The sequence below is a fragment of the Amblyomma mixtum genome, chromosome 7 (assembly GCF_055824585.1).
Source record: "Amblyomma mixtum isolate Tamu chromosome 7, ASM5582458v1, whole genome shotgun sequence".
Lineage (NCBI taxonomy): Eukaryota > Metazoa > Arthropoda > Arachnida > Ixodida > Ixodidae > Amblyomma > Amblyomma mixtum.
This window is the reverse complement of record NC_143018.1, coordinates 39,375,951-39,390,022: the sequence shown is the minus strand read 5'-3', so window position 1 is coordinate 39,390,022 and position 14,072 is coordinate 39,375,951. Positions and strand designations below refer to the sequence as shown.

The window sequence follows — 14,072 nt, the reverse complement described above, 5'->3', positions numbered from 1 at the left end:
TCAAACTTGAAGCACTCTAAGGCACAGGTCTAAAACTACAGTACGATTTTCATTTGCTTATAGGGCAACTACAAAAAAATGTTATTCTATTTCACACAGAGCTACATAATATAGCCCAAAGCTATGAAAAGCATCCAGAAATTCTCCCATTTTCCATGAATTCCACTGTGATGAGCGGAAAATGTTAATTGGCATATTCGAAGATAGTTTAAAGCACTATTCACATTCTGGATTTTGTTAATAGAAAAATTAGTGCTTATTTTTTGTTTGCAGCTCCACTTAGTATTGTCATAGTCCTTCAATGTTGTGCTACTGTGTTTCGCTTAATGATCAAGCACCTAAAAATAAGCAGCCACAGTAGACCCAGTTCATCAAATTTATTCTTGCACTGACAATTTTGCCGACCTAGAGAGGGCACCTCAATAAAACCAATATGGCAGTCTTGCAGAGGACTGCTTGTGAGGTCAGTCAAGGTGGAATCGCGCATGTAATATTTTGCCATGGCCAGGCGCTTCTTTGTCAATGGTGGCAGCCTCGTTTGGGCCAGTCTCTCTTCTAGAGGTTGTAAAGGATTAAACGAGAGACAAAGAAGGAATCCCTGCCTGACATTTTTAAACAGCTGGTGTGCTCTGGAGAGAATTCAAAAACAATGACGTTGACAAGGAATACTCTTGTCCAACGGGTGTGTGATAAAAACAGAAGATTGGGCAAGCGAGACCCAGTGATTTAGAGTTTGCCATGCTATTTCACAGAAAACCAGCTAGAAAATTTTGTCATCCAATTTAGAATGTTTTACTCAACAAACCTGCATCTATTTCTTTGTTTTTTGTGCACTAAATTATCACTGACAATCTGCATCTTTAAATATGAGAATATATATATATCTAATCATTCCCACAGGTGGAAACTGAGAAAACATCATTCCATTTGAATCTTGTCATCCGCCCGTCTGTCAGACTGATTCCGGCGACATCAAGTGCGTGAGGCAATCAAAGTGCAAAAAGAATCAGAATGCACTGCAACTTGCGTGAAATCATATCAACCCTCCACCCCATCATCTCTGTGGATAATGAATCAACATATCCCCATACCCATAAGATGTATTAAAGACTGCAATTATAGAAAGTCTTCCACAAACTCTTAGCTCTTGAAATGCACTCGTTAGTCATGTTTGCTCAGCAATGTTTTTTGGCAAACAGCACCCTGTATTTTACTCCTCTATACCAAGCAAATAAACTTTTTTTTAATTATATGCTAGGTGCCTGATAAGATCTGTGCTCTCATGATCTTGCAAGCGTTCCACTACACAGTGGAAACTTTCTATTCCCGTGTATAGCTGGCACCAGAAAACTGACGCAGAAACACTAAACTGCTCTTCTGTCTCATTAGCGTGCAAGCATTTATGCAATAGCGCTTCTTCTAATATATATTTTTACAGCAAGGTTCTGAGAACAACGTCTGTGTATACTGGCAAAGCACTGAGCCAACTCATGACACGGTTTTGCGCATGCTGATGCTCATTAGTCTATTACTTCACGTCATTGCCGCAGCGTGGCATCAATTTCGTGAAAATTGCCAATAAAGCAGGTCCGAGAAGTCTGCATATACCGTAAAAACCCGCGTATAATACGAGGTTTTTTTCCCATAATTAGCGTCCTAAATTTCCGCCTCGTACTATTTGCGGATCCGAACAAAAATTTTCGAAGTTGCTCGATGTTTTGGTTTCGTCTTTGCGGCGTGGCTATGGCTTCGCTTCGCTATTGGCGCGTGGCTACGGCTTGGCTTCGTTACTCTCGACAAACGACGTCACGACGTCGTTTCTTTGTTGATCCGTTGGGTGCGCCGGGGGGTCGCGGTGTGCCGTGCGCCTGTTGACAACACACGTGCTAGCATGTAAGGCACGCTTCGTGAAGTGGATATTGTTTTAGAGAGCACGATGTCACGGTCTCGAAAACAGTACTCGGCTACTTTCAAGTGATTTTGGCTGCGGAGAACATCGGTAACGGTGCGGCCGGGAGGCAGTTTGGTGTCGTCGAAGGAAGCATTCGTGGATGGCCACAACAGAAAGAAGCCCTTTTCGCGTGCAGCGGAATGCGACAAAGCTTTCGCGGCCGTTTGATGGTTGTGTAAACAAACCGTTCAAGGACGCAGTCAGGCGGTGCTACGCAGAGTGGATGCGCTCAGGTGAGCCTGCAGTGACGCCAACCGGGCGGCTGAAGCGGGCTTAAGAAGTGCGGCATCTCGAACGCCCTCGATGGCACGGAAGATGAGTACATTTGGGATGATTTGTCGGACAAAGAAATGTTCGAAGAAAGCGCTACTGAAGAACAAAGTAATTGAAGTGAAGTGCGGGATGCGATTTGAATAAATGTCTTCTATGAGCTTGTGTTACTCGTATTATACGCGGGTGAAACTTTTTTTCCCATTTCGCGTCTCTAAATCTTAGCCCCGTATTATATTCGGGTTCGTATTATACGCGGGTTTTTACGGTAATTTGCCATCTCTATGGAGGAGACAGTGTTTCCGCACTCAATCATACACTGACCGGAACTTTGTGCTCTGCCCATGCAACTATTTTGGGCAGTTCTGCACAATTATGAAAGCCCACTGCCTACCATGAGGTGTAGCTCCTTTCCAAGTGGCTTTGTGGCGTTGATGCGTTCGACTGATGCATTAGAGCCACTGTACTCGATGACAGTGCCACCGTAGCGGATGGTCTTGCGGAACATGCTCACAGTGAAGTTGCCATTAAGCAGGTACTCGTCTTCAGCGCTCTTCAGTGCTGCATCGAGAGAAAAGTGGCCAAAGTTACGGTTTTGAAGCAGGTAAGTGCAGAATTTGCCAAAGCTGACACTGCTGTGATGCTTCGTCTAATCATTTTGTACGAAAAACTTCTAGATTCCTAAAAACTGTGCTTCCCCCTTTATCATCAACGGCTACGTAAGCCTGTAGAAATTTGTAACGCCATGAGAGTGAAGACATCAGCTGAAGGCTGTCCACCTTTAGCATGAGGCTTTTGAAACCTCTTAAACTTTGTTTATGCAGAAAAGCAGACTAAAACTTACTGAAAAATAAAATTATGAGGTAATCAGGAAATGACTGATAATAGAATTGCTATATCTTAAAAATACAGCAGTGAACATACATTCTTGCGCACACAGCAAGTGAAGATCGAATACAAATGTTCTGGATTCCTAAATGACTTGGCTCTCTGCCTGTTCGAATTTTAGACTAGTTGACCAGGACACTAAACTCTTGCAGTAATTTATCAGCGCACGTTCTTAATGTGGCTGCTGATACTGGTACCATGCTGTGAGTGACGTGCAGCTGCTTAACCAAAACCAGAATCCACTGGTCAACGGTGGAATCTCGACAGAAGCTTTAGAAGCTGGACTTCAGACTCTACTTCACAGAATGCACTGCCCAGTCAGTAAAGAACACCAAAACAAGGGTTACATACTGCCCTGAAAAACAAATAGCTGTGCTCTTGCAACAAATGTGCAGTCAACATGCACTTGTCTATCAAAGGCCATATCTGACGCCCATGTTTACAAAAACAGATTTAATTAAGAGGGAGTCGGGGGTGTCAAAGTTAGAAGTTTTGCTTTGATATGGGCGTTCCTTTTGCTCACAGAAAAGAAAAAGATGACTTGCAGGTAAAGCTAATCATGCAACTACCATGGAACCTTGAATGTTATAACAAATGACTTTATAATGAAATAATGAACATAACAAGGGCAGAACGATTCCCCATGGAAGCTCAGATAATACGGGCTATAACTAAGTAATTGCTTGGCCCCTCAAACTTCGTTTTAACGAGTTTCAACTGCATTCACTTGCAGGCATATCAATCGACCATAACGCTTGGCCACCACAACGTCAGTTTTTATGGCATGCAATCAAAGATACATAAAACGCCTATCACTTGTGATTTTCATAGAACTTTTACTCTTTAGATAGTGACCGACACGTGCGTTTCCGCATTGTCTTGTATTTACTGGTTGTGTTCAGATTCATTACTACGACGACACATTTTGGGCCAGTCTAGCATAATCAAAAAATCATTCTGAACTGAAGGCACTACTAAACAGGCTCCCACTTACCAAGATAGTTGTCGTCCTTTTCGAATCCAAACTGATGAATTTCTACGTAGCTGGCCCCAGCTGGAATTACTGTCACAAAGTTGTAACCTGGAAACAATACGCGCCAGCATCGCGACACGTTTTTGTAGAAGAGGCCCACAGCAAAGCATTGGAAGGCATGGGCTTGTTAAACAAGCATGCTCTCATTGCTCCTTGTGAAAAAAAAAACAGAGGAAGTTGTTTCACATACAGCTTCGCTTTTATGACAGAAGCTATATCAGCTAATTTATATCTGATATTATTTCGTGAATATTCCTTACAGTGCACTTAATTTTATTTATTTTGACTGTCCTTGTTCAGTATGCTAACCCAGCAAACTAATCAACACAAACTGCCCAATAAGAAAAGAAATGCAAGAGCAGAAACGCCCACAAGCATCCGTAATCTGTGAATTACTGTAATGAGTCGAAGTAGAAGTAAGCATTCCTATCCCGACTACGGAAGTAGTACAGCAGGCAGTATTGTTCAACATAAAGAAGGGTTAAATAGAACATGTGACGCGGTATGCTGTCACATACCGTGATCCGCTTTCGCGGTGAGCCACTGTGAATGCGCCGAACTCCCTGGAGACGCTAAACGGCACTAGGTGCCAGCCAGCTGCACGCACGCATGCCGCGTTGGGACCAATCAGCGCGCGCGCTGGTGGCGCACGGAAACGGACCGCGGTAGCGGCCACAGATTGTGCTATGCTAAATCTCTGCAATGTTCCTCAATCAGTAAGCCCTGGATGAGCACCAGTCATCGCCGGGCATTTCAGCAGTAGTTAAAAACATGATGCATGACTTCAGAAATAACACGCTCATGGCAGGAATGCAGTCGCTCGCGCATGTTTGTGAAATGCCTGGGCCAATTCCCTTGTGCCAGCTCGTGAGCATAAGTGGAATGCCCCCTCGACGACTCTAACAGAAAAACTTAACACTTATTAGCCATAACTTGTATACATAACACTATTATTGTTGTTATTAGATTAATATTATTATTATATTACTATTATTATTATTATTATTACTATTAGAAATAAGAAAAAGACAATTACGGAGCAGGTTCCTGAACCCAGAGCTATGACCACAGTAGCAGAACGCGACAGCTGCAGCTCGACATAAGGCAGGCGGCATGCTTACCGAACTCGGCTCGGTTGAAGTGGCCCTTGATAGTCCGGCAGGTGGCATTGTCCCCACCGCAGACACCGCACATGTCGGTCGTCGCGGTCGAGTTCAGTTGATGGTCACAACCAGCAGGCTGCGACAAACACAAAGGCTTAATATACAGGGTGTCCCGCCCAACTCTAACCAGGGTTTAAAAATATGCGGAAGCGCATATTTGTGCAATGGAGTGTGCACACGGTGTGCTCAATATTCTTGCTGAAGTAGCCAAAGAAAATTGACATTACGTGAATGCAGCTGCTTCGTAAGAAAGACAAACTAAAATTGATCTTCCGGTGATTAACCTAGTGCTAGTGTAGTGAAAAAAGCGACGACAGGGACGCCACCTTGCAGATGCCGTTGATGCAGACGTCGAATGATTCTGGATTGCATGCCGTGCCGTCTATGACCTTCTCTTTGAGCAAATAATAGGCGGACTGGCCCACAACTCGGCAGTACAGTTTGCAGGAGTCCACGTGAGAGACTGTAAAGGAAGGAACAGGAGACAGGTTATGATGAGTCACGCTACCACGTGACACATAAGTAGTTTTTAATTAAAGGCACTTGCGAGAGAAAATGGAAGCCCAGGCATCGACTAAAGCGAAAGCGGCCTTTTGCGCTTTTTCTCTTCAAGGAAACCCGAGAGGTAACACAGCCCGACCCTACTTAAAGCTGATATCAGAGGTGAAGTGGTCCATGCCGTAAATGATTTAAATGTAAATATGAAAGCAAAGCGCTCAAATGACCATTGATCAAAGAGGGGCCGTTAGTTTGTCGTTATCAGAGACTGCACACAAAAATAATATTATTGGGGTTGTAAAGAGGAAGATGGGCAGCGGCGGCAGCTGCACCACCAGCGCATGGCACGAGATAGTTAGGCTGATGACCAGAGCCCCGAACGCCATTTTGGCTAGCTGTCATTAGGCTGTTTTCTCTGGAAATCCGGTTACAGGGTGCTTAATACCAGCTCTTTTTCACCCGTCTGTTAGGAAAGAAATTTTAAAATTGTACCAAAGCCCCAGGTGCTAGGCTAAAATTGGCTGAACTACGCAGCGGTAGGAGATAATAAAGCAGAATTACGGGGCGTTATTTTATGTTTTCCAGCAAATACTTTACAAATTACTCCACAATTCATCGATAAGCTAAGCAGCACAGACAGAAAGAAAGAGCAAAGCTGCGACCAAGTGAGAAAGGATGGGCACGCATACTTCCGGAATGATGGGCGGTCCACTTGGGGTTGTACGGCACATCAGGAAAGTTGAAAGTCTTGCCGTTAAATGTTGAACACTGTTGTTCTCGGAAATCCATCACACCAAGAGGGCAGGGCTGGTGCACCACCACAAGAGGAAGAAGACAAAGAAAACATGCCCATTTAGTGCTGAACCTTGAGTTCGCCTATCAGCTCAGAGCAAAAAGCACAGCCACAAGGCGTACAGTAACCCGAAAGGAGTGAAATGGGAGTAAGCTATCCTCTAACGCACTCTCATTTAAAAAGGGGCATGTGCTAAGGACAGTCTACCCCATTTTTACTCCCATATAGGTGTATTTGTGTTCAGGGTGTAGCTTTTTGTGGATAATAAGAAAACAACAGCATTGGTTTGGCTTGGCTTATGAGGTTTAACGTCCCAATGCGACTGAGGCTATGAGAGACACCGTGGTGAAGGGCTACAGAAATTTCGACCACCTGGAGTTCTTTAACATGCACTGCATGGTTAAATGCAGCTGAGGCATGTTCAAACACATTTCCAAGGCAGCTCTAGAGTACCACGTACACCTGTAGAGTGCTCCTTGGTGATGCACGAATCAACTGTAAGTTAGGACGGGCAAAGAACACCAACATACCTGTGTATTGCATGAACGGTACTTGATCCGTTCCCCGGTACAGTAGCGGCCTCCAAAAGCCGGACTGGAACGAGACCAAGCAAAGGGAACTGAGCAAGAGCGCCCGTGTCAGTGCTCTACACGAATTAAGGCTCATGCCCGTTTCGCATGCTTTACCCAAAGTTACCACTACTGATACAGAGTTTCACATCTAGAACTGTTTCATCTCTAGGTTGGAGAAAATAATAGGTAAAGCCACTAGTATACATGGCTTGCACGTGATGCCACGGCGCCATGATGAAGCCCCAAGCATAGCTTCCGCAGTGCATGTAGAAGCAGGTGGCGACAAGTGAATTAATTTCATTTAATTATTTAATTGCAAACTGCCAGGTTGGGCAGTTTTCTCACCACCTGGAAGCCAGGTTACCATATGCCATGGGGGGGGAATGGCAGACTGTGATGACGTCACTATCGTGTGAACTTTCTCAACCAGGCAGAGTGGCCCATCAATCAGCTAATTTCGCCTCAAACACCTGCAGGGTTTTGGTGTGACGACAATCATTATGTTATCGCATTAATAGGAGCTCACTCACGTGGGGCTGTTACACTCTCGGCGCGTGCTCTGGATGCCTCCGCCGCAGGTCCGCGAGCAGCGTTCGTACTCCTGCCAGGGACCCCACTCGCCGTCAACCTTCTTCCGCCGCTCGGCATCTGCCGGACGGGCCACGCACTGGCCCTGCTGGCACCACTGCACGATGAGACACGTGGACTGAGAGTTCAGATATGTACAAATGGTTCGCGACAAGTAAGCGGTAACAATCGCAGATCCATCGACACATCATGAGACGCCACCATACATATCATAGGCTAATAAGCGCTTCAGTACATCACAATATTTCAATATTAATGACAACAAGGAGAACACATTTGGAGCTCCCAAGGTATTGTCAAATTACAACTTCACAGCGCACCACTAAGCAAAGCAGCAGACATTAATCCTACACTGTTTATTGTTCTTAATATCTTGTTTTTCTTGGCGATTCCTTGTTACGGACGACACATATGGTCAGTTTTGCTCGAGAACCAAAGTGCACATATTTATGAGGCACGACTGTATATGACCTTAGTTATGCCCCGACATTCTCTTGCACATCTTAAAGCTCATCTCATACCCTGACTTAAAGACCCGTCTCCTCGATGTCCCATAAATGGTCGTCGGGATGTTCTCGGGACATCTTCGGTACGTTCCCATTTGGGACATGCGGTTTCTTTTTTTCTAGATAGCTGGCCGTCAGGTGACTGCTCTGAAAGATAAAGGCCGTGGCTCACGTGGTTCGGTCCGCAGTGGGTTCCGTCGGCCCAGGGCATGTGCTGCGTGCGGCATCCGCTGTGGGGGTGTCCGTGCAAGGTGCACCAGAGGCGCTTGCAGACAGGCATGTAGGGGCACACCTTGGCCCCGCGGCCGAACACCAGCTCGCACTGCTCGTCCATGTTGAATAGCTCGCCGGCCTGCTTGCTGCTGGGCGAGGGCCGGCCGCCGCCACTGGCCTGCGCCAATGACGGTGCCTCCAGAAGGTTCTCGCCGGGAGAGTCGCGGAGGCACTGGCCGTAGCCTGCACTGAGGTCGTGAAACCACCACGCGCGGTTAGAACACCGACAGCGCATAAGTCCTTGTCTTTTCACGCTGCATGTTTGCTACAATCCCTCACTGCCAAATAGCCCAATCATCCGAAGTGTTCCACAAACCTCAGCCGCGCGGAGAAGCAAGCTTTCAACGAACATTGTAAAGACTTGACTCTAGGTTGATTTCCATACCACAGTGGTGGCCTATAGTTGAATACAAGTCAAGAAGGCGGCCGCAAATGCTCCTCAAAGAAGGCCCTCTGGCCAAAATATGGCGTCGACTGGTCCTCATAGCATCGCGGTTAAACGCCTAGCGCAAAATCACGTGTGACTAGCAAGTGCCTCCGTCAAATGGGATTAACCGCAGCGTCATGACAATCAATCGTCGCCATTGGCTGGAGGGCCTCTTTTGAGGTATATTTGCCATTGCCTTCTTTAAGCATCCGCCTTGTATGCAGGAGGTGCGGGGTTCTATCCCTAGTGCGTGCCGGGTAGCCATCGGTAATACAATAAATACAAGCTATCTCTTGGCCTGGTGTTCGGCTTCACTTGGATGAAATGCTTGAAAAATTGGTCGACGACCCCACTTCATGCAGTCTAAAAGTACCTTGAGCCACTCTGGCCAAAAGCTGCCGCTGCACCATAAAAACTCATAAGCATATCCTCATCAAATCAATTCCCGTGCAACATCCGCTGTATATACAGGGTGTCCACGCTAACTTTAGCCAAGGGTTAAAAATATAATATTTGAGGTAGGCCAGGAAAACCACTTACATATGCATCTACCAACCGGCTTGCACATCATAGGCAATTTTTTGTTTTGCAATTATTTAATTAGTAATTCAGATAATTTTTCTAAATGCGTAATTATTGACTTTAGACAGCAAATGTGAATACCAAAGTTTGAGAGCGCCTTCAGAAACCCCCATTCCATTTTTTTGGGGTGAAGAAAACCTCATGTGTATCTTTATTCGGAGCTCCAAAGAAAGCCCGCGAAATACAAAAAAAAGCCACGTGACTAGCGCATTCGCGCGCCACGATTGCGCTGCTCTCAACCGTGGCTTGAGTGAACGAAATCGGCTGCTGGCAAGGCACGACGACCTCAATGCGCCGGCAGGCCGATATGTCAACGGTGGTTGCGGCGCCCGCGCGAGCCAGTCTGCCAAGCGTGACGGTGCAATTTGCTGCGAACGCGCCGGGCATTGTGAGCTATATGACATGGCCAAAGGTGACAAACACAAATTCGACGAGCTTTATTCGCCGCTGAGAGGCAAAAGAAGATAAGTAAAATACTTGCCTATCTTCTTTTACCTCTCAGTGGCGAATAAAACTCGTGGAATTTGTGTTTGTCACCTTCACCAATGTCATAGCTCACATTGCCCGGCGCGTTCGCTGCAACTTGCACCGTCACGCTTGCAGACTGGCTCGCGCGGGCGCCGCAACCACGCGCAGGCAGGTATTACCCAACAAACACAAAACCTCCTCAAAATCTCCCAAAAATGAGCCATCGGGACATCTGGAATCTCCCCAGGAGGTGCTCACTTTTCCCGAACACATCTAAAAAACGTCCCCACAACTAGCAATGTCCAAAAAGTTGTGCGTCCCATGGAAAGCCCCAAAAGGTTAATGCTCGATTTCTCGGCTCTGATTCAATAAAATTATTCCTCCTTTTTCATGCAGCCTGCAGGCATTCAAGCGCACATATGTGCCAAATTTCAGGTGCATACTTACGTTACAGGTGGTGTAATCCACCTGTCCACTCGTTTGAATGCGTGCTGGCTCGGCCGTTCTGCACTTATCCGTTTACTTGAAATGTCCTAGCATTTTGCACACAAAGGAAATATGAACCCAAAAAGAAACCCGATTTGGCCCATATAAGAGCAAATAGCAGCGCCATACAGAAGTAATTTCAGTTTATTAGCTGTGCTCTTAGCACGAATTGCATCCTGTCGTCCATGCCGGCGACCCCGCCATACACCACCACAATCAAAATGCATTCATGTTTCAGTCAAAGAAAAACAATACAGACCGAATTGAAAGTCCGTGCCGAACAAAACTTACGTTCAACGGCGCAAATCTGAATGAATACAAACAGCAGACGCAAACGTATGCACCATTTAACACACAGTGTACATAACACTACGGCGCCATGCATATAATGATGGCCACTTTTTTTCTCCAGCCCTGAGAAATCTGCAATATGAAGCAAGTAAAACAGAATACAGGCTGAAAGTTGATGCACCTTAAACGAGCATTCTAAGGGCTACAAAAGCAGATATGCACATGCAAAAGCAAACGTATGTAAAGAGCAACTTGGGTGAAAAAGAAAAGACGAGATGGGCGTACGCTGCTGACACGCAGTTTCAGGTCACGGATTTTCTTCAAGTTGAAACCCCCCTCACGCTTAGAGACTCGGAGCAAGCTTCAGCGACGTGTTATCAAAACAGAAAAAAAATATTAGTTCTACTAGGCGAAAATAAAAAAGTGCGAAAAGGGCCTGCTTAAATAAATAAATAAATAAAATAAATAATTAAAATAAAAACCATACCTTGACGACGTTGCCTATGGAAACCCAGGGATGAAATACAAGGCTGCAACAGCTGAAACCATAAATTAAACGCAGGCTTCTGTCCTGCGCCTTCTCACAGCACAGCGAGCGCTCAAACATACGCGTTACACCCTCGTAACGATCCTGGGAGTTTTATTTTCTTGTGACTAAGTGTGGGAATAAGACTGCTTGGAGCCAGGCGGGAAGGTGAACGTGCTCAGGTACGTGCGGTGGCGCGCTGCATCCATGGTGCGGCAGACCGCGCATGCGGCACAGTCCAGCTTGGGAGTCGAGATCAAGGCACGATTAATCCAGTGGGAGAGAGTCAATGTAACCACGCGAACACTGCACAAACTATACCGCTGCGGCAGGATGGCTGCGCGGTGGCGAAGTAGGTAGAGCAGGCTAATCCATGGGCACTCGCAGAAAGAGAGTGGTGGGTCTCCGAAGGTCCTTCCCGCCTCAGACCGTAGTAGACGGCCACGCTGCCACAACCAACGTGCTGCAGTCGTCGGAGGCGCTGAGGAATGCGGGGTGCGTGCGAGGAGTCACCTATTGCCACGAACTCCGCTGCCGCGAACGCCGCCTCGAACAGCGGCATCAGTAGGGCCGTGGAGCTGCGCAAAGGACTTGCGATGCGCCGCCGCGGCATCAGTTCCAAAAGGAATGGTGTGGGCACGCCGAGGGGCGCGGGAAAACTTCCGTGAATTCGTAGCTACGAAGTCTACGACAGCCCAGTTGGCGCAGTGACGAGAGCAAGAACTGCCGCGCGCTGGGGCTTGTGCTCGAACGTCTCGGGCAGCGCGAATAAGCGCGCGCAAAATGGCGTCCGTCCAGCGAGGAAGCCGGGCGAGCGACGGGAGGCCATTACTGCACTTCTGGTAGACAGCGGCGCAGCGAGGAGTGCCGATAGTCGGAGACGCCTGGAGGGACCACCACATAATGCTGAAGTTGGGCGCAAGCTGGGAAAACGCTAGTAGACGTGAAAGCTGGTGACCGCCGCTGCCGGCGGCGCGATGAAAATGCGGACCGCCGCCGCCTGCCTGCAGCATGGAGCCGACGGCCCACGGGCGAGAAGCGCATGCGCCGAGAGAGATTGTGGGTTTACCGTTTCCTTCGGCTGTTCGAATGAAACTGCTGTTTCATCTCTCAAAACGGCGAGTGCAAGAGGAAAACCTTCTCTCCCCGCAGCTTGTGGCGCGAGGGAGAGAGAAAAGAGAGCGAGCTGTCAATTTTTATTTCTTGTTGAAAACCATTGGTCCCGAAACGTTATACCCAGTTACCTATCTGGGACCAAGATGCATTAATTCTTTTTTGTTGCTGCTTAAAACACTCGAAAAAACGTCTCTAGGCCTTTAGTGGGAGCACTGCCGTTTTGCTTGTGTTTCTATGTCTTGCCTCTATGGTCTGGAAACGTTTGATAAATGCTGTACGGGGACTGGGACATTCCATCCTTTTTTGGAGTTTCTGAGGAGGTTTTGTGTTTGTTGGGTAGAGAGCCCCGCTGGCAGTCTAAGCACGTGGGTGAAGTAACTGTGAAATGGACTGTCCCTTCGCCCACAGCTACAGCTGTCTTAAGGCGGCACGTGCAAGTTTCTGCAGCAGATACGTTCGTCCTGCCTCTAGTGTCACGTTGACTCACCGCTGGACCGAACCGAAGATTTAAAAGGACAGTGGAATTTATGCGCGCTCGTTTTAAAGAAAAAGACAGTTATGCAAGGACAGAATTAATTTTTAAAAATACCAGCAAATTTTTAACGACTACCGAAAGAACCTCGTTCCACCCAGAAAGCGTCACGCTCGGCTCTATATCCCCATGTATCTCGATATAAGTTAGAGATACCTGACAGGCGGCCGCTCTTTCCCTGGTAACAGTTGGCGTACAGGCAACAGAACCCCCCCCCCCCCCCAAAAAAAAAAAAAAGAAATTCGTTGTGTACCACTGCTTTTTTCCGTACCAAGAAAGCAGCTCATGCAGCCGGTCATGCGTCGCGGTACCGAAAGCCTCAGCCGGTACCTGAAGCGTTGAAGCATGGTGTCCCAGAGTACAGTAGAATTCAGTGCATGCCATTTCAAACTGCTTCGGCTGCAGGGAGTCTTCGGGCACACATAAAAGAATTAGGGATGATTCGGAACACCTCTGCGTGGGTTTCATTCCTTATGCGGTATTTAACTTAAATGTTAAGGCAGACCAAGCGATAGCGCGTCCACGGTGTCGTCCTGTGCTCCACTCTAGAGGCTGGCGCACAGCATGAACGCGCGTTCCGGCGAGCACACTGCGAGGTTTGTAGACGATGGATGCCATCAAGGCACGGAACTGACAGAAATCTTCATTGTGACGCGCCGAAACGAGCCAGGATTCCCATGCGCACGTCAACTTTTCCGCTGTCCTTTTACGAGGCGCCTGGTCACTGACAATTTCCTTTATAGATGTACAACAATACGCTTCGGCACGAATAGCCCCTCAGCTGCTGCCTACTGCTGCACTAGCAACCAACACGGGTTCGTATGATCATGGTTCGTATGATCTCGCTTCACAAGTGCGACTTTATTTAGCCGCTTTAAGATGGGTCGATAGCAGTAATTAGATTTTATGCAGCAAGTGACTTCGTCCGCGGTTTCGCGCCGGAATCGTAGTATATCCTAACGGAACACATCAGATTTCGCCTCCCGCCCAGAGTACCCAACGGGCACTCGAACTCCCTTAGACGTCCCGTGGACGTCCTGAACGCCCGCAGGATGTCCGTAGGCGTTTAATGCCCCCTGGGTACGTAAGTCTGAGCCATAAGCAACCTG

At 47.3% G+C, this 14,072-nt stretch overlaps 1 protein-coding gene across 5 annotated transcripts in view; it reads right to left on the bottom strand.

The window, feature by feature from the left end:
- Window positions 1-14,072, bottom strand: part of AdamTS-A (ADAM metallopeptidase with thrombospondin type 1 motif A) — a 394,663-nt gene that overhangs the window by 44,964 nt on the left and 335,627 nt on the right. For all 5 annotated transcript variants that reach the window (XM_089552346.1, XM_089552347.1, XM_089552348.1 and 2 more), the window contains 8 exons: window positions 8,435-8,723; window positions 7,699-7,853; window positions 7,127-7,190; window positions 6,493-6,610; window positions 5,632-5,768; window positions 5,264-5,381; window positions 4,104-4,190; window positions 2,616-2,782 (listed from right to left, as the gene is read on the bottom strand). In XM_089552346.1, the coding sequence (XP_089408472.1) occupies window positions 2,616-2,782; window positions 4,104-4,190; window positions 5,264-5,381; window positions 5,632-5,768; window positions 6,493-6,610; window positions 7,127-7,190; window positions 7,699-7,853; window positions 8,435-8,723 (1,135 nt within the window). The remainder of the gene's footprint in view (window positions 1-2,615; window positions 2,783-4,103; window positions 4,191-5,263; window positions 5,382-5,631; window positions 5,769-6,492; window positions 6,611-7,126; window positions 7,191-7,698; window positions 7,854-8,434; window positions 8,724-14,072) is intronic.